The sequence below is a fragment of the Parasteatoda tepidariorum genome, chromosome 3 (genome assembly GCF_982258835.1).
Source record: "Parasteatoda tepidariorum strain Cologne lab strain chromosome 3, Ptep-v5.0, whole genome shotgun sequence".
NCBI classification, from domain to species: Eukaryota; Metazoa; Arthropoda; class Arachnida; order Araneae; family Theridiidae; genus Parasteatoda; species Parasteatoda tepidariorum.
Window position 1 is genome coordinate 64,852,697 of NC_141757.1, and position 20,625 is coordinate 64,873,321.

The 20,625-nt window shown below is 27.4% G+C and overlaps 2 protein-coding genes across 3 annotated transcripts; one reads left to right on the plus strand and one right to left on the minus strand.

The window, feature by feature from the left end:
- Positions 1 to 530: 530 nt before the first annotated feature.
- LOC107442004 (uncharacterized) lies at positions 531 to 6,273 on the minus strand. Of its 2 annotated transcripts, none has more exons than XM_043048073.2 (2): positions 5,985 to 6,273; positions 531 to 1,899 (listed from the first exon to the last, which is right to left on the minus strand). In XM_043048073.2, the coding sequence occupies exons 1-2, from the start codon at positions 6,102 to 6,104 to the stop codon at positions 898 to 900; spliced, it is 1,122 nt and encodes a 373-aa protein (XP_042904007.1). In that variant the 5' UTR covers positions 6,105 to 6,273; the 3' UTR covers positions 531 to 897. The 2 variants fall into 2 exon arrangements, with proteins under 2 accessions (XP_042904007.1, XP_015910923.1); XM_016055437.4 differs by having other exon boundaries at positions 5,794 to 6,272.
- LOC107442003 (PP2C-like domain-containing protein CG9801) lies at positions 6,266 to 20,181 on the plus strand. Its single transcript, XM_016055436.5, has 6 exons — positions 6,266 to 6,540; positions 9,660 to 9,931; positions 13,271 to 13,435; positions 14,349 to 14,530; positions 17,513 to 17,714; positions 18,757 to 20,181. Exons 1-6 carry the CDS (start codon positions 6,404 to 6,406, stop codon positions 19,443 to 19,445), a joined length of 1,647 nt encoding a protein of 548 aa, XP_015910922.1. The 5' UTR covers positions 6,266 to 6,403; the 3' UTR covers positions 19,446 to 20,181.
- The last annotated feature ends 444 nt before the right edge of the window (positions 20,182 to 20,625 follow it).

Sequence of the window (20,625 nt, forward strand, 5' to 3'; positions counted from 1 at the left end):
TTTAAAGCGAAAAAATATAGATATCTCAGGTTAAATTTTTACATTGATCAATTTAAAATTTTCAATGTATACATGAAATTAAGGTTAAAAAATCATTTTATTTTTTAACTTTTTGAAAGAAAATTCATAATAGATTTAAAAGTTATCAAGCACTATTTCTTTTCATTCAATAAAGTTATGCAGATATTTTAGACTTATCTTGTAAGGTATAAACTGTCGAATGTTTATCTATGATCAAAAAAAGTTTAAGATCAAAAAAAATAACCATAATAATTATAAATTCAAGATAGCAATTAAAGGAACCTCTTTTAAACTTCAATTGGTGTTCTATCTTTGTTTGTAATTCTAAAAAATGTCAAATTCATGTAAGTTTGAATTAAACTTTAAAAGCATAAGTTTTCATATTTATTATGGAATAATTTCTATACAATGTTTTGTCCTTGCATATACATGTGTGGCTTGATGCAAAGAAAGTGATGTAGTTTTGCAAATATTTTTCATAAATAAGAATTAAAAAAAACAAGAAAGGGTCAAAATTAACCATGATTTTATTGATGCAAATTCTTAAAACTAATAACTTCTAAGAAGCAATAATAAATGTTCAGAAAATTAAAGATTTGCCTATCTAAGCAATATACTTTACATAATTATGCTAGTAATCTTTCAGAAAATGAGAAATTATTATCGTTCATAAAAAATACAGATTGATTTTACCAAAATCTATTAAATTTCTTAGCAGAATTATCTACAACTAAAAAAAAATTACGTTAAATTTTAACAAATTACATTTATAACTCTCTGTAACAGAATAATGCATTAACCAGAGTTGTTCTGAATATATTAGTCTTGGCAACTCACACAGTGAATTTGATTTTTTTTTTAAAAAAATTAGATTTTTCACGCAATAGCTTCTCGCAGTAAATCATTAGTTATATCATCAATATTTGTGTTATTTATGACTATCATAAATGTTTCTTCCTCTTTTTTAATCTTTGTTTCTTCTAACTCTTTGTTCAAGCTTGGATCGATTGTCTTAATAACTATTTGCTCATCATTCATAATCCAAGAGTCACTACTCAATTTGGAATCAGAGTTTTTAGTGGATAAATTATTATCAGGAACAATAAAACTGGCATTTACTATGCTCGAATGTCTCAAAGCATGCCTCTTATAACTCCCCAGCTGTAGAAATTGTTTTCCGCAAGTACTGCATTTATAGGGAAGAGAACCAGAGTGAGTGACAAAATGCTTTTCAAGGTTCCCAGTTCGCTTGAAAGACTTACCACAGATATCACAAGTGTGAGGTTCTTCTTCACCATTATGCATGACAAGGTGAAGATTTAAACCAGCTTCAAGGTGAAAAGATTTTTTGCATAGGGGACATTTATAAGGCTTATCTTCACTATGTGTTTGAATATGCTTCTTAAAAAATCCAACTTTAGTAAATGTTTTACCACACGTTTTACAATCCATAGATAACTCGGATTCTTCTTCGTGTTTCTGAATGTGTCTTCTCATGCCTCCAATCTGTATGAAACCCTTTCCACAGATGGGGCAGGTGTGTGGTCGTTCACCAGTGTGTATCATTTGATGTTTTTTCAAGTCACTTAATTGATTACAAGTGCGACCACATACATCACATATGTGTGGACTCTGTCCAAGATGAACCATTAAATGAAGCTTTAAATGATGAAGCCTGTTGAATTTTCTAGCACAAATGTAACAGCTGAATGGGCGTTCTTCTTCCGGCATATGAATAATTGAGTGTTGTTTTAGCTGATTCATTTGATAGAAACTTCTGCCACATTGCTGACATGTGAAATTTTTTTCTTTATCCATTTTTTTATTCCTTTTTTTGTTGTTGATGGAGCAACAGAAAAAATATGCAGAAAAGATAACCTGTAATAATATAAGTGATAATATTAAATAAATATAATGTTTACATTGAAACATCAAAATTAAACCAACTTTCTAATTCAAATTTTTAATCAACTGATTAGCAAGCCTTGCTGTCGAGAATTAAGTTGCACTATCAAAAGATAATTTCTTCTTTAATTTTTTAACGGAATTTAGCATACAAAGTCTCTATCATGGCCCTAATACTCTTGAGGTCTTTGTTCGCAGCTAAAACTTTATGTAATAGAAAAAAAATAACTTTTTTCCTCTCACCATATTCAGGGATCTTTCCAGGCCAAATTTACTACCGGTTAGTGGTAGCTTCACAAAATACTTTTTCGTAAAATTTTCTTTTTGTATCCCGTAAGAAACAATAAATCCATATTTTTGTGTTGATTTTTTAATATAATTTTTGATTAGATTAAAAAATTATGTTTAAATTATATTAACAAATTACGTTTAAATTTTCACAAAATAGGTACCAGTCAGGAAAACCTAGACAGACCCCTGATATTTATTTGAGATTTTAATCACTTTTTTTTCTTTCTTATAAATCATTTCAAACTTATAGTGAAAAGCTCCAAGAATCAAGATCAATAAAAGACTGGCATTTAAAATCGATAGAAAAAGGATATAGAAAATTAAAATAATTTTATGTTTAACAGTAGTAACTGATGGTGCTGAACTTTTTAGATTTTAAACTAGATTTTTAACGTTCTTTTAAACTGAATGTTTAGTTTAAACCAAAAAAAAACATAAAACTTTTTCCAGACTGTAGAAGATTAAACATTATTTTAATCTTTTGAACCATAGGATTCACATCAAACCTCCTCACACCTGTTTTTTGATTATCTTGTTCAAATTTGTACCTCTGTCCCTATTGGTTTAACTACTTTGCATGCGTTTTTCGCTTTACTTCTCAACTACCATTTGGTGTTTTTGACACAGAGGTGGGTTTTTGTTTATAGAAACAAAAATAAAGCATTTTCATTTCTTCACTTTAATTTGTTCTTCATTCTCATTTTTTTGATTTACTCCACATAGCACAAGGTATCTTCCCTAAACACCTTGGCCTTTTTGGATGTTTAGTTTGTGCACAATGAAAGACTGCATGGTTGCAAGATATGTTGAAATCAATCAGCTTTATAAAATAATTTGATAACAAAGGTGATCGATCAAGTACTTCAAAATTATTGCTAGAAGATTTATTAACATCAACTACAATCACCAAAGAGATTTAAACTTAGAGAAAAAAATAATTATAAATAAGTAAAGTAGAAGCTTTTATTTTTTAAAAAATATGATAAAGGTTTGCCCGGGGGTGAGTATGAATCATATCAATCGAGGTTTCCCTCTTTGTGTTGTTTGTTTTTTGTTTCTCACTGGCCACTGTGAGGAACTCACCAAAACCATATAATTTGGCATAGGTAGGGTGACCTGGGGTAATTCCTGGTCAAAAAATGCAAACATCTATTTTGTGAAGAAACTATTCAAGATAGAATTTTAATATTTACTGGAAGTTTGAGGCGATATGAGATGAGTTCTATGCTCCCTTCTTTTGTTTTAAAATCTAATTAAAATTTAAAAGATTTTAAATTTTTAGTGATCAGGAATTACCCCTTTTCTTGATCATTTCTGGGGTAATTCCTGGTCACTTCTGGGGTAATTACCGATCACCAGTTTTTATATTAAAGGGGTTGTTTAAAAATAATTATACAATGGTAATTAACAAATAAGACATCAAGATCAAACAAATAAACCAAAAAGATATGTTTAAGCAGCTAATAAAACGATTTATTTAAAGGCAAGAATAAAGATCAACACTTTAAATTTTCCAAAAATCTTTGCATTTATATATTTTAGGCAAGCAGAAAACTCATTCTCATGTTCTGATAGAATATAAGAAAGAGTTCTCACATGTGTTACTTTAGCAGGATTTTTGTAACTTCATTAAGAGAGAGTGTAAAGTTTAGTAAGGTATGTCAACAGCTCTCACACTCGTTTCAATCATTAAAAGAAATTCACTAATTTTGCTTTCTAGAAGCTTAGTACCCTTTTTAGGCTTATAATTTCGCACGATATTTATAGTATGCTATTTTATAAACTTAAAAATTATTCTAACAATGTACACACATAAAATTAAGATAGAAGCAAGGTAAGGCAAACCAGAAACAGTGCAAATCAAAACATATTTGTCTTGTATACAGTTAAAAACAAATTTTGTTTAGCTGTTATTTTAAAAAAGACATTTAGCTATTTTTTATACTATTTATAAGAAGAAATGAAAATGATCAGGAATTGCCCCAGTGATCAATAATTACCCCATCTGTAGGGGGCAACATTTGATATAATTTCCTATAATCAATTATAATGTTTACAGTTGATATGAAATGAAACAATTAAACAAAAGCTTACACTATTTTTATAACAAAGAAATAGAAAGTAACGCAAAATATTTATTATTAAGAGAAGGAGGGGGATCTTTACAGAAATGTGCACTTTTTGAAACCCATCTTTGAAATGGAAAATACAGAAAGCAGTTTAAAAGATACTTATTTTGTTAGATTAAACAAAAAATTATTATTAAGTAAATGTAGTTATACTTTAGTAAAGTGTACAAGCATTCTTGTCCATGTCTCAAATTTAAAAAAAAAAATGTTTTTTTTTTTAATAAAACTTAGGTGATCATTATTTACCCCAGAAACAGAGTGATCGTAAATTACCCCAGGTCACCCTCCTGATTAAGAAATCTTCCCACACCACTTAAGGTTTAATTTTGTTAATCCACTAACTTAAAAATGTATTTGTGGACTAAGTCCTAATTAATAGAAAAATTCAAATAAATTATTATAATTACAACAGAGAAATATTACTACAAATTATTCTCAGTCAATTAACTTATTTTGTTTGCTGAATAATGATCAGATATATTTCAAATTAATTTTCTAAATTAAAAAATACTGTACACAAAATAAGAAAAAGAGATAGTTAACTTAGATTAAGGATGCAATTTACAAAAGTTTGTAACTTTGAAAATACAACTATACTTTTTGCATGAGTTTAGGTGGAAACTAGAGAGACATTTTACTATATGAAGAAGTTAATATATTGGAAGTAATAGGCTTTAAGGGCACAAATTTCTAATTTGAAATATATTTTACAGTGGTTATATAAAGCAAAGGAGACATTTGCGCATTGAGATCTTTTGAATCAACTATAATCAAGTGGTTTTAAAATTGCAAATATTAAAAAAAAAAAATTTATGCCCTTCGTGTTGGTCCCCTACTATGTTTGTTCCAGAAATTGCAAAGACTTAACAATTATTCTGCTGAATATTGCAATATTGAAATCTTTCCAAAACATGAATCTCTGAATAAAAAATAATACTTTGCAGCACATTATGGAACTAAAATATGAACAATAATTGTTCAGTATATATAAAAGAAACTTAATAAATCCTACAAAGCAAAGTCATAAGATCAAAGCATATGCAAATGATATTGCAATCTTAACAAGTAGCATAAAGTTCTTAAGAAATAAACAACACGGTTTCATAAGCAGATTTGAGGTATACCATAAATACTTAGCCAATAATTATTTTTCCTAAATAGCAGTTATATAAAACTTGATGCTTGAAATAAATTTTTAACTACTGAAAGAATCCATTTATATTCATTCAGCAAGACATATCCATCACGTTTTGAATTTATATATTAAATTCAAAAATTATCTTTCAATTCAATTTTAAATCTGCTGTTAAATAATTGATCATAGAGTAAACTATAATATTAAAAAATGCACTCCTAGTATTTAATTTAAGACTTTAAAGCATTATGAAGACAAAACTAAATATCTTAGCAGAACAAATTTTTTTATATATCCAAAATTGTTTTTTACCGTAATTTAATCACTTCCAAGCAGTAAAACGTATATTATGGTGATGGATGAAGTAACACAACTTCATAATAAAAATTGGTTTGTAATACGAAAAACAAATGTTGCTAAAATTTATGCAAAATATTCAATATAATAACTACAAAATTACTGAGATTTCATAAAATCCGCTTTTTAATATCAAAACATCTAACTTTTAGATCTGGAAACAAAAACAACCAAGCTCCATAACCAGGTTCAGGAAAATGGTGAATGAAATCATTCACAAGCATAATAGCATATGGCTCAACATATAGCATGTATAAAAAACACATAATGACAGCTTGAAATGTGAATTATATAACTAATTGGATGAAATGAAACTTCTAGAATAAATTTGTTTGAGAAAATTTCCATATTGAGAGCTCATTACTTTTTGATTTCCATAAAATAATCTTATTGTCCCATTTTTGTTTTTCGAGCTAATTTAGCAAACTTTAGATGGCAGTTGTTTGGAGAGTTTGTTTGTTATTATATTGCGAGAAGCTATGTCAATTTGAATTTTTATGTTTTTGTTTGAAAGTCGGTGCTTATATTCACTGATTTTTAATTTTATAAATATTTGCTTAAGGCAATGATGCCTACATTTCGTGAAAAAGTTGGAGGTTTTCTCCGACAATTATCGACTGGCCAGGAAAAGAAATCTGATTGTAGATCAGCTTGCACATCTCCTACATCGACTGGCTCTTTTATTCACAAATATTTACTAGGGTGTGTTTTGATATTCACCAAATGATGAATCTTTATTTTATGCAATCATAAAGTTGTAACTATATGTATAATGGTTAAATGCATTTATTATGGGAATTAATTAAGTTTATCTTGAAATAAAAAGTTGATTTAAACCTTCATAATATTAGTGAAAATAGATGAATCATTCCAATTGATACTTTTCAATTAATTATCTACGCTTTTATCATTTATTGAATTGTAGAATCATTCGAAACATAATCAAAATATTTTGATTTTTTTTTCCATTAGAAATTAAAACTTTATACTTGTATATTTTACAGATAATTATTTTGTTTCTAGAAAATGTATTGCTTCGAAGGATTTTGACTTAAGATCCTTCACAAAAATGGGTGCTAAGTTTTATTAACAACGGATAATTTTTTTGACGACGCATTATCAAACTAACTTGAAAAGTAAAAAGGAAAAGATTTTCTTGATAGTAGTTCTAAAATTTTAAGAATAACCAGACATTTATATCCAAGATACTAAAAAAAGCCCGGTATTGGGCGAACTTGAAGTCTAGATATGCCCTATATATATATATATATATGTTTTAAATTTTTAACTTACAAAAACCACCCAGTTTCACTTAGTAATTTTAGATAGCACGATCAGGTAGTACCAACGTAGAAATATCCCTGATAAAAATTGGGGATATTTCCAAAATGTGATCTATCTCAATATAATCTTAGCAATTTTACAGCCATTTCGGTGAAAGCTATTTTATAAGCATAATAAAGTTTAACCATTTTCATGCATTTTTCGATTTCTTTTATGTATTGTCTTGTTTTAACTGTTTTATGGGGCTATATCCGTATTGTGATCTGTCCCACCAATTACAATCGCCAAGGTGACAAATAGATTTTAAACTTGCAAATTTTTTTTTTAAAAAAGCATGTAGATGTTTGCACGGGGGTGGCTATGAGTTATACCTTTCGAGTTGGTCCCTTTCTGTGATGTTTTTTATAGTTCCTCGCAGGCCACTGCCCGGAATTTTCCAAGACTTGGTGATTATTCTGCCACGTATCACGATACTGAAATCTGCCCAGTCTTACATAAGTGCTATTTTTATAATGTTAATGAGACCTGATTAGGTAATTTTTGAAACTAACAGATTCCTGCCTTTATCGCTCAGAAATTCTACCAACAGTTTTAAAAAAAAATTTTTTGCTATGAGAAGAAAAACAGTTACTCCTAATGTTAATGATAAAACAAATAAGGTTTTGGTTAACATGGGAAATGCCTGAAACCACACATGTGGTATTTAAGTATCAGTTGACAAAAATGTTGAAATGTTGAGTTATCTCTTTAAGTAATGGTTGCCAATGTTGAAGAAATACAGAGTGGTAGAGCTGAAGACCACAAAATTGGAACCAAAATGCATGGCATAATTTGTGGAATAGCACTGTGACGTAACTACCACTAAAATTATTAAATACCAATTTGTTAGTATATAAGATATGTTAACTTGATTCTATTTAGAGGTACCTTTTGATAGATAAAGGTTGACATAGTCTACAATTATATATATTGGTGATCACCGAAGGTGATATGAAAAAGATGGATGGTTCACATTAAACAGCTTATATGCACACAAAATATTGCTCTGAAGAATTCAGTGTAGTAAATACTATCCTCCCAACCATTAAATAAATTAATAATGAGGGGAAAAAATAATAAATAAATAAGATAAACAGCATTAATGAACTAGTGGTATCCGTTCATCGAATTCTATCACAGATAAAATTCTGGAAGGGGAGTAATGTGGCGTAACAAATGTGCTTTCGCACATAGCAAACTATTAAGGAGGGTCTGATCTGTTTTTAACGGGAATTTGAACAGCTAAAACTTCGGTCATTGTGTGAAGTCTTCAAAAACGAATTTCTAAATATTTGCCTACGATGATATAAATAACATTAAAATAAAAGTGATAAATTTCAAATTTGCAATTAAAATTATGTATCACTTAATCAAATAAAATAAAATACTCACTTAGAAAATGAATAAAAAATAAATGAGTTAGCATTCTCAACTGTAAGAACATATTACTCGACATTTAGAACAACGTAACATTTAGAGCAAAAAAAGTTACCTGAAGCCTTTTAAATTTTAAAATAATTTGACTAAATAAATAATAATCCAGAAGCACTTATCTATAGTTTAGCTTCAGTCGTATGTAGATTCTTTTCAATTTGCATTGTGTAGAATAGTCCTGAAGGAAATTTTCCCATGTTTCTGGAATAACAAGCTGTAGTTTACTTTTGACGATTCCAATTCATTTTATGCATGTTATATTCGAGGTCACCATTATGGAATAATTATTTGTTTATCCATATTAGATCATCCAGTGATTTTATCCAATGAGCATTTTGCTCTTAAGAGGAAAACATTATATTCTTGCTTGAAACTAAAACTTTATTAACTTTTGTTTGCGTGCATGTTGTCAAACTGCAAAAGATGTTCCGCTACTCAGGTTATTCTGCTTTAGGGTTGCATTATTTTTCATGTCCGCTTGACGATGATTTTATTCGTCACAGCGCAAAGCCTTCGAACACAGTTCCGCACTTTCTATATTTATTGCATGCTTATAGAAAAGGAACAGCTATCTGGCTACCAATGTCAAAAGAAAAAAAAAATTTTTTTTTTGCTTTGAGGAGAAAGGAGCATTAAAACCAAAATTTCCAAATATTTTAAATAAATAATTATGTTTATTCATCCTTTTGTGTTGTAAATATTTTTACATTAAGTATAGAATTTTTTTTTACAATTAAAATTTTGTTATATTTATAGTAAATGAAATAATCTAGCTTATTTATTTGTCATACATTTTTAAGTCATTATATTTAATTTGGTTTATTGTTTTCCCTTATCTATTATCTGTAATGAATGATCCCATGAGAAACGATCAAATAAAGCTCAACTGTATTTTTAATTTATTAAATTTAATAGCAGGTCAAGTATACCTTAAGTGACAGCTTAGCATTGTTGGCGCAACCAAGAACTGATACAAAAAAAAATTTCTATATCATTATTACATTCAAATTTTAAATGAATTATTATTATTATTTGTCATTTTTATATCTCTTTTTTTTCTCCAGTGAAGTTAAGAAAGATCACCCTCAAGTTTTTTATGCAAAATCTTGCTACGACTTACCAATAAAAGAAATCGCCAGGTTGTCTAAAGTAGTCCTATCAGCATATACTGGCCCTGAAGATGGTTTAGCAACTGTGGATCGTAGAGATAAACCATTTGAGTTCCGAGATGCTGATGTTCATTTTATTGATGAAGATCACAGAGATAGTTTAGAAAATATTACAAAGTGTAAAGAGGGGATAAAAACAGAAACTGCTCAGACGAATCAAGAAGAGGGTAAATTTAATAAATTGTTTATATAATTTAGTTACGTGTTGTTGTTACTCAATATCATTAGTTGCCTTTTTTATTATTTTAACTACTACACTATAATCTTTTATTTATCTTTGAAGTTAAAATAAAATAAAAATCTATTGTTTTATTTGTGTTGTTTTATTCTGTTGTTTATTTTGTGAATGTTTTTATTTTTCATAAAATATGTTCTGTAATTTGCTATTGTATTTACTGGCCTACAAAAGTCAACATAGTAGCAAGATAGTTGAAGGAAATATGCATTAAGTAGTTCTTTATTAAATGCAACATGGACATTTACATGAGTTCATATAAAAAATCAGCTATAACAAATATGATTTATTACAAGAAACTACTCATGGTTAAACTTCTCTAAAAAAATGGTCATCATGTTAACTTCTCTAAAAGAAAAGAAAAAGCAGTGCATTGTTTTACGTAAAAAATAATTGAAATAAAAGGGATAGTCATGGTTTCCAACTTCTAGAAACACTAAAAGAAAAAAAAAATTGTTTTGAACCACGCTAAAACAAAACAAAAGCTGCCTTTTAAAAATTCTAAAATTAATAAAATGAAAGGGGGGAAATGTCACCCAAAATAATAAACTATCTAAAAATAAAAAGCAGTGTAATGTTCTGTGTAAAAAAAAAAGTTTAAATCAATAGGACTTCCAACTTCTAGAAACACTAAAATAACTTCTCTTTTTTTTTATTGTTTTGAACCACTTAAAAGAGACTGGCTAAAACAAAACAAAAGCTACCTTTTATTAAAAATTTAAAAAAAATTCTGAAATTAATGAAATGAAAGGGGAAAAATGTCACCCAAAATAATATAAATTATCTGAGACAATGTAAACTGAATAAATCTGCGCAACATGTAGTGTTTCATTCACATTGTTTAGATCTACTCATACTTTATATAAAATATACCTTATCTTCATTTGGACTTAGTAAACACTTACCTCATTAATCTACATTTCTATACTGTTAAGTCTGCGGAGGAGCATTTTATTAACACATTTTCAAAGCGTTAATAATGAAATCTTGGATACTGTTTTGTTATGAATTTATTTTAACTTATAAGTAGGATAGATATTTACAAATTGTATAAAAATGTTTTCTTAATGCACAAATTCATTCTGTTTTTCATCTGTAATGTACACATCGTTAATGTGGATCAGAGGGAAAACAGAAATTCTCCCTTGATGATCAGAATTTTTACTGTGCATATGAACAAAGGTCAACGTCCTTACAATTTATAACTAGCTAATTCATTATAGTGTTGTGATTGGATAATTGGAGCAACAATTTGCACTTTCAAAGTAGTTTAAAGCTACAACTATAAATTAAGAGTTTTAAACAATTAAGAACAATAATTAACTCTTTTAGTGCAGCATAAATACAATAAAAAATAAACTAAAAGTTCCTATTTTTTTTGGACAAATTTAGCACATTGTTAAAGAACAATTATAGACATTTAGCACAATTTTTGTGAAAATGTTTATTCTGGATCAGTAAAAACACAGTTAAAGTGAATTGGAACAATGAAATATTGTAGCAATTTTGAACAAAAATGTCTGGTTTCAAAGTAGCTGGAGTGAATTTGAGTAGCTAACACATCGCAATAGTGAATAATATTTCAGTTATTTATGCAGTAAATACTTTAGGAAGCTGAAGTAAAAAAAATTTTTATAAATAATAAACTTCAATTTAAAAATAAAGAAAGCAAATTTTTGCAGAAAAATGTCCTTGTAAATTTGTTCAGGAAAGGTTTAAACTAGTGAAAATTATAAATTTTATTTTTAACCTAATAAATTGTTTAACAAAAAGTATTATAAAACTCTTTAAATCCATTAAAAAAATGTTTAAAATCACAAGTAGCAAAATGTTTTATTATAACCTATCTCTATTTCGGTGTTTCAATGGTTACATCTTACTCAGCAGTTTAAATGGCATAGATGTATGAAACAAAGATGATTTAATCTAACAAGAGTTATGTCGAGATAAGTATTCAGTTAAAGGCAAAGCGTTTAATTGACAATAAGTGTGAAAAAATTACTATAGTTTCTAAATGCTTAAAAAATATGATGTAGCAGTATAATCTTTAATAATAGAGTTTTTGTTTCTGATGATATGTAAACTCTCCCTAAAATCTTGGTCATCACATGTAATACATTTATGAATGATATGAGGTGGGAAAATAAAAACGAAATAGCCTTCTGTTCACCAATGTTTTGCAATAGAGGAGTAGTGGAGTTCTTGATTCTTTACATAGCTTTGATGATCTTTGAGTGTTTTTGTTTGCCCTATGTAGGAAAGTCTGTACTGGCATGAAATTCCGTAAATTCATCATTGTTGAAGCAATCATCAGGTTGTTTGAGAAAGTAATTTTGTTGTCTAAAGAAAAGATAACTTGGAATTTGTGTTTTGAAAGAATTTTGGATATTCACAAAATGTCTCTAGCTTCCCAATAGTGTTCAGTGATAGAATTCCTGCAAAGTGCAGAGCAGTGGAGAAGGTGCGTGGAGTCCATGTCCTCACCAGAACTGCAAACAGTGCATACCGAATCTGCACAGATGTTTCCGCAGACAGTCATGACCGGTGGCCAAGCGGAATTCAGCCACAGCTCTTTGTCTTGGGCCATTTCCCAAATTTAGGATGGTAGCCCTCCAAGACTTTGTAGAAGTACGATCGATAAGTTCTTCATGAGCACAGGTCTTAAAGGTCCTCTTAATAAGCTGTTGGATTATAATCATGTTAGCACTTTTTTTTAAACAATATTGTTGATTATCTTGGGTGATGGCTCTGATCTTGTTGATTTCTCACTTTAAAAGTTTAGATGTTCGACAGATTTTACAAATTCTAAAGATCGAGATATTAAATGCTGCAGTCATTTGATTTGGTTTATGACAATAAGAACGGTATGGTGGAAAGGGTTTGCATTACACTGTTGTTTGAAAATAATCTTTATGGATTATCTGATCTTCCAATAAAGGAAGGTTATTGTCAGATTCCCTGTTTGTTGTAAATTTAATGCACATTCTACAGAAGCCAAATAGTCACAAGACTGTTATTTTCGGGTTGACGCTACAGAGTTTAAGGCACTAACTGTGCTGTGTTAGTGAAACATGTCTTGACTTGTAACAATTTATTATTTCTTTAAATAGAATGTAAAAAAGTATCTTTAACAAAATATGAACTTAAGTTTAATTTATGCATTTATTAGAAATTATTTTATTTTCCAAGAAAAGCTTTTAAAAATTAAAACTTTTAATGCGTGTTGACGATTAAGTTTTATTTTGATACTTACTTTTATTTTCATTTACAGATATACAACCTTGGCCAGATGAAAGCTCTACTTACTTGGACTTTAAAAAGGAAAAAGAAAACATTCTTGTAGCTGGAATTAAAAATTGGACTCTACCTTCAGAATTTGCTTATGGTATTGCCACAACACTTTATGAATGCCATCCTGTTACTAAAGAAAATGCTGGTAAATTCATATGCCTAATTTTTATATCTTATGTAAATTGCCATTTTTATTACGTTTATGAATCCACCTTTTTAGTTTAGAAAAATTTCATATAAAAACTTAATAAATTTATTATTTATTTATTTTTAAAAAAAAAATATATGATAGCTTTACGTGAATAGAAATTTATGGATCTAGATTAAAAATTTAGCTTTATTATCTTATTTTTTACATAGTTGGAGTGTTTGTGTATTGTTGCAACTTATTATTTCATTAGGTTTACAATTATAGTGTTAAATTAACAATCAATGTGCAAAACTAAAAGCCTTAATGACAAAGTGGTTAAGGCACTATCATTGTCAAGAACTGGATTTTAATTCCTGGTGATCGCTTGAAACCTTCCCAGCTTCAGATCGAAAAAAGAAAAAAAAATTATTGATCTAAACTTAAATATTTGTTTAGACCAGTAATATGCTTTGTTAGTAGCTGTTTGTATTTTAAACATAAGATACCCTTTTTGACAACTAATGGAATAACTTTTAAAGAAGTAAATACTGTAATTTCTATACAAAAATGTTTTTAAGAAGTTATTTAAAAATATGAATGATTTACTAAAATTGTGTTAGAAAATCTGTCAAACATAAAGCAAAGTTATATATGTTTACTCAAAGAATAAGTCGATTTGAAATGGCAATTGCTCATGTTTTATTTAAACTAAACTAATTAAATGAAGTAAGTATTTTCAAGAATAGTTTCATGTTTGAGCTTCTTTCTAGTGTTTTTTCCCCCTTTAAAAGAAAACAAACTTTGCCATATTAATAATCTCAGATTATTGTAAAATAATTGTTCTATATAAAATTAGAATAATGCAAAATTGTTTGTTGCACACTGAATAATGCAATATGATTTTTGTAATTAATATTCTGTTATCCAGGAAACCCTATTGCAGATGCATTTGCTATTGTTATGAGGGAAAACAGTGCTCTTCTTGCTTTGGCAGATGGTGTCAATTGGGGAGAAAAATCCTGTTTAGCTGCTCGTTGTGCAATTCATGGATGTATCAATTACTTAAATAAAGTTTTATATAGGGAAGGATCTGGAGATTTGACTTCTCTGGTTTGTAATTTTTAAATATAGCAATTCACTCATTTGATCTTCATTTAACTTCTGAATAATTGTCTTTTTTTATTAAAAAATTATTTATAATATGTATGTGAATGTTACTGTTATTTTAACTCTTTACAGGGTATTCGCACACCTGGAAAGTCAAGAATTTTGGTATTGAACAAAATTTGTCATGAAATGTCAGGATTTTAACTATTTTTTTAAAAAAATCATGAAAAGTCATGGATTTAGGTTGCCGAAAAATCTAATTTTTAAAATGGAATTTACTCCCCTCCTTCCAATTTTACGGTGTTCTGAATTTGTAACAAAATCCCCAATCACAGTCATATTTGATTAAAATATAAAAAAAATTTTGTCATGCTCTTTAAAAATTATGGTGTTCTTTCAAAAAATGAAAGAAAAAACATCATTTCTAAAGCAAATTATCTTTGTTATTATTTTTATTTTATCAACTTCAAATTTTAGCTGAAGGCAAACCAGTCATTGGTGAATTTTTTTATTCCAAAAGGAAAACAGAAAAATCAGGAGTATTTTTTTCCTTTCCGATGAACGAAAAAAGTATCTTTAGAATGTAATTCTGCTGAAAAAAAGTGAAAAAATTTATTCTCTTTTGTATTTTTTTCCGTTATTTTAATGTTTCAGCTGTTTTGTTGTTAACAGTTTTGGTTATACTTATCATTTCAATGAATGTTATTATAATGCTTTTTTAAATTTATTTTTGTGTTTTTGACGGTAAAAATAGTAAATTCTTTAAGTCACAAAAAATTCTTGGAATTAGTCATGAAAAGTCATGAATTGGAAAATTTAAAATATAGCAGATACCCTGTATCACCTGAAGATTAATTTAAAATTTGCCTGCTACTGAGCTTTTTTTAATACAATTTTGTAATTTTTAATACATTAATTTAAAATAATTTTAAGCAAGGATAGAAAATCCTGCTATTGATGTGTTTGCAAAATATTATTATTAAAATATTATTACAGTCTTCACTCTTTAGTACAACCCCCCACTAGTGCGACCCTTCGATTATCACAACCACCTATTTGCTGTTTCATAGACTCAATATTATTCATAGATGCACTTTCAAAACTAATATTTTTCTATTTATAATGTGTAAATCAATAACATAAGTCTTGAGAAAACTATTCCAATCTTTGTTTCTTTTGATGTCACTGCTAAATAAAATATGAAACAACTTGAATTCTCAATGAATGAAGAAAGAGTGACAGTCTATTATAAACCGAAGAGGTCCTGAGCATAATCATGGTCAGAAAAATTGTGAAATATCGATTATTTACCATTATCAAGAATTTAATGTGAATTTAAATTCATTTAGAAATTATAGTTTCCTATATGTAATCATACCCTTTCAAGATTTATTTCCAAAAGGCTCATGCATTTATCAATCATATTTTACTTGTTTGACAATTGTATTCACTTTTTTTGTGAATTGTAAGAGATTTAGAGTTATAACACATGTTATTATTCACATTCTTTTTAACTTTAGTTTTGCTCATTTGCTGGACCTATGTTATTTAGCAAAAATGGCTGCTCCTAACCAGTGTAGTGCTATATACTTAGAGCTGAAATTAAAAATTTTAAATGAGGTGGATAAAAGAATAACATTATTTTATAAAGTATTCAAGATGTCGGAAATCACTTTGCTTACAATTATTAAAAATTATGATGTAATTCTAAAGGCAGAAGAACATAGTGCTGTAATTTCATGACATCATTCTTGTGAAGCAAAATTTCAAAATCTAGAAAAAGCATTGTAATTTTTTAATGTTCTGATGTAAAAAAAAGCTTCTTTCAATATAGTCAATATTCACAATTAAAGAAAAGATATTAGCAAGTCTTTTGAAAAATAATAAACTCTTTGTGCTAAGGCTTTTAAACAATGAATTTTTTTCAATGAACTAAAATGTGAGTCTAAAGCTGTGATTATTTAATAGTTGTAGCTAAGCAGTTCTGTATCATTCTATTTCTATTATATTCTTTTCTTCTATATTTCTATTCCATAATAAACGTAACAATTATGGGAAACCTTTTGGTATTTAGTTACTTTTGGAAAGCAACTCAAATGTTACTAAGTAAATTTAGTGTATCTTTTTAAATTTTTGCTTTATCAGATTAGAACTTTTTAACAAGGTATCCATCACAATTAGTTAATCTCTGAATCTTGGATCTCAAAAAATAATTTATATCATACATGCATGAACATATAAAAATTATTTATTAAAAACAATCATATATTAGAAAGATACAATTCACTGATCTAAAATTTCCAATTACTTTGTTTAAAACACATTATTAAATGTTCTGCAAATATAATTTTATTTAAACATTTTAAAAGTTAAATGTAAAAAATTTAGGGCAAAAAATAGATTTTAAAAAAATGCTTGTAATAAAAATAAGTTAGTATTATTATAATATATTATAATTATAATATATTATTATTATAATGTGTTATATTATTATAACATCTTACTATTATATATTATTATTGTTATATAATATATTATTATTATATATTATTTATTATGATTATAAATATTTAAAACTAAATATAAAAATTTGTCAAGAATATGTCTGCATGTTGTATATAATAGTAAGCTTTTTTTTTTATTTATTATTATTTAAAGAAAAAAAATGAAAGAAAGAAAAATAACAGATTGATTCCAATTTTTTGTATGCTATGTGATGAAAAATATTATTTCCCCATTTAAATTTTTTTTTTTTCCTTTTTGATCCTTTAGATAAATTTTCAATTGAGCTTTCATATAGACATTTTTAATAACATCTGTTCCTTAAGTTAGAAATTAATTTGTTTTTTTGTTTTTTTATTATGTTTAAATGTTTGTAGGGGAATATATATGCATGGGATAAATACTCATTTAAAAAGCTTTCATGATAAAAGAGAAAATTTTGGATGATGTACTAAAATGTTATAATCATTGTTTTATTTACAGGATATATTTGTCAGTCTTTTAAGATCTTTTAGTGAGGCTCATAATCTAATTTTACAAGAAAATGGGACTCTAACTACTCTTTGTGCTGTTGTTGTCGCTCAGATAAAGAAGTCAAATAAATTTGTAGCATGTGCTTGTAATGTTGGAGATAGCTTAGCTTATATTTATAGTCCAAAATATGGAGTCAGAGAAATAACTCAAGGTATATATTTTACACTCTGTTTTTTTATCTGTTAACATTTGAATGACATAAGCTCACTCCTTATAAATTCTACATTTCTAGTTGTTTAAAATAAAGTTTAAATTTAGCTTTAAGTACTTCACCTCTCAAAAAAATGACTGATAATTTTGAAAATCGTTTTAAAGAAAAACAAAAAATTTTGGAAATGTACACTTTGCTGCCTTCTATTTTTGAAACTAGGGTTTATTTTTTAGAAGTTTCAAAAGTTAATATTTAAAGCAATGCTTCAGACCATTCAAACTTATATAATTTGCACTAGCAGCTGTTATTTTATCTTTTGACTTCCCACATTTTCGCTGTGAATAGTGGTCATTTTGAAAACAAACATATTTTTTTAAGTTTTTTTCTGTTAACAGCACCATCTGTTGATGAACTTGTATGTGATTTTTTGATTTCTACCCCATCCATTTTTTTTTTTTTTTTTTTTTTACAATTTTTTTTTCAGAGTTTCAAATTATTTTAAGATTTATTTATCATGTGTTATAGATCCGGGGAATGGTCATTTATTATCGGTTTAAAAAGGCTGCTGCACCAATTAATTTTTCTCTTCATTATATTATTCTATTTATTTTACTTTTAAAGATTTTAGGTGTTTCCACAGCTTTGATGATGCATTGATGATTTTTAATTACAGTTTTGCCTTCGTTTGAATTCATTCAACAGCTTTTCCTTACAATAAATTCTGAATGCCTATATACACACTATGATACCATAATTTATTATAGTATTATGCATTATATAAATATATTTTTTTCACCGCATTTGTTACTACCTCAATAGATTTTAAATCTATTTTTACTCCTGCACACTAATAAAAGTTATGTTATTTTTATATATATTGGTTTATGTCATTTTCTCCTATGAGGGGTGAAAGTTTCTTTTATTTTTAATAAATAAACAAGATTTTTCATAATATCTAAATATTTATATCAATAAATTATTTTAATTGTACTTTATAATTAATTAATTTTCAACTGTTAACAAATATGTGTTTATAAATTAGGTTCTCATGATATTTACTCTATGAGGGACATGAGAGATGCATTGGGTGCATTAGGTCCAGTGGATGGAATAAATCCGGAACTTGGTAACTTGACTGTTTCCATGTCAGAATTAGAACCAGATGATATTGTATTTTTAGTAAGTGATGGAATTTCAGATAATTTTGATCCTGTAGTTGGTAAATTTGCAATTCCAAGAAAAGTTGATAAAAGAGCTAAAACCCCAACAGACTCATCTGCAGAAAACAACCATCCCTTAAATGCTTTACACAATCAAAATGTTGAAAAAGAAACTTTTGTGATTGATCTCAACTTACCTGTAGTTGAAGCCCATCAGCGACATGCTTTAACGTTGTTGAGAATGGAAGATCTCATATTGAACGGAGTTAATGAAGGAGATGGTCCTTGTGAAACAGCGCAACAACTGTGTGAACAGATGATTGATTTTGCTGAAAAACTTACTATTGCCAAGAGACGCATTTTAGAGGATCCAGAACTCTATAAAAATGATGATTTAGAGGTGAATCAAGCTGGTCAACGCATGAGACGTCGGAAAGTTGGCGAAAAATTAGCCATGGTTCCTGGTAAATTAGATCATGCCTCTATTGTAGCTTATACGGTTGGTACAAGATTTGAAGAAAAGGTTCCTTTAATTGCTGAATGTGAATCATTTTCTGATTTGAAATGCTGAAAATAATACATTGTTGAAAATGCTTAGTACTTAATTAAATTGGAAAAGCAATTTGGCATGTAGCAATATTTAACTTTATTTTAAACTACTGTAGGGAATAGGTGAAAACTATAATTTAACTAAAGACTAAGTATGCTTAAATTTGCAGGATACAAACATAAAAGCCATAGTGCTAGTAGATTTTCTTATGAACAAAGATCTAAAATCACATGAGCTAACTTTTTAATACTTGTTTTTATGCAGTGATGCACTTAGAGAATTTTTTAAATGTTTTCTTGAGTACTTAAAACATATATTTAAGTACCTGATATTAAATACTTAGATATATATTTAATATTAGGTGCTTAGATATTTAGTACTTGGATATTTTTGACAACTCAATTCATATATGGAACTAAAACAATGAGTTTTTTCTAGTAGTCAGCTAGACTGCTGAATCCTACATTTTACTTTATATCTGTAGTATTTGATATATATCAATTTATAGTAAATATCTTTTGTAAACTATTATTAGTAAATGTTTTACTAAAATTTTTACACATTTAGTAAATTACTCTGAAAAAAGTTCTTTCTTGTGCCATTAAAAATAATTAACTAGCAAATTAGAATAATCCTGTAAAAATTTATTCTTTGTTTATCAGCTATAAAATGCTTGTATATTGGAGGAATATATACTCTTAGAAATATATTTCTTTCCCTGACTGTGATTCTGTTATAGTGTATAATTTGCCATGTACAGTTTGTTGAAATTTTACATATTTTGTCCATGCAAATTAGATAAATATTATTTTTGAAATTGTAAAAAAACAAATTGATATCTAAAAATTATAAGTGTTGAAATTGAATAAAAAAATATAGAAAATAGAATTTAAATCAAATTTATTGTATTTAATGTTATACAGTGTAAAAATTTTTTTTTTCCATTTTGTTTATTATATTTATTGATTTGAAAAGAGAAAATTTTATGACTATATAATAATATATAAATTGATGGTTATAAAAATTGTTTGTGACATTCACTAATCAGATTTTATATTGATTTAGAAAATGCATTGGAACAAAACAAAAAAAATCAAAATCATCAGAATTTTCTGAAATTTATTGGACATTCATTTTCTGAAAAAAAAATCTATAACAATTCTTATAATTACTAGTTTTTAAATTTTTGTAAAATTTTCCT

Bases quoted from the DNA above. Each gene is read 5' to 3' on its own strand.
- LOC107442004 (XM_043048073.2), bottom strand. From the start codon at position 6,104: ATGTGTTTTTTATACATGCTATATGTTGAGCCATATGCTATTATGCTT. The intron at 1,900-5,984 runs GTTAGATGTTTT...ATATTATTACAG, and splicing joins TTTTGTTTCCAGATCTAAAA to GTTATCTTTTCTGCATATTT.
- LOC107442003 (XM_016055436.5), top strand. From the start codon at position 6,404: ATGATGCCTACATTTCGTGAAAAAGTTGGAGGTTTTCTCCGACAATTA. The intron at 6,541-9,659 runs GTGTGTTTTGAT...TTTTTTCTCCAG, and splicing joins ATTCACAAATATTTACTAGG to TGAAGTTAAGAAAGATCACC. The intron at 9,932-13,270 runs GTAAATTTAATA...TTTCATTTACAG, and splicing joins TCAGACGAATCAAGAAGAGG to ATATACAACCTTGGCCAGAT.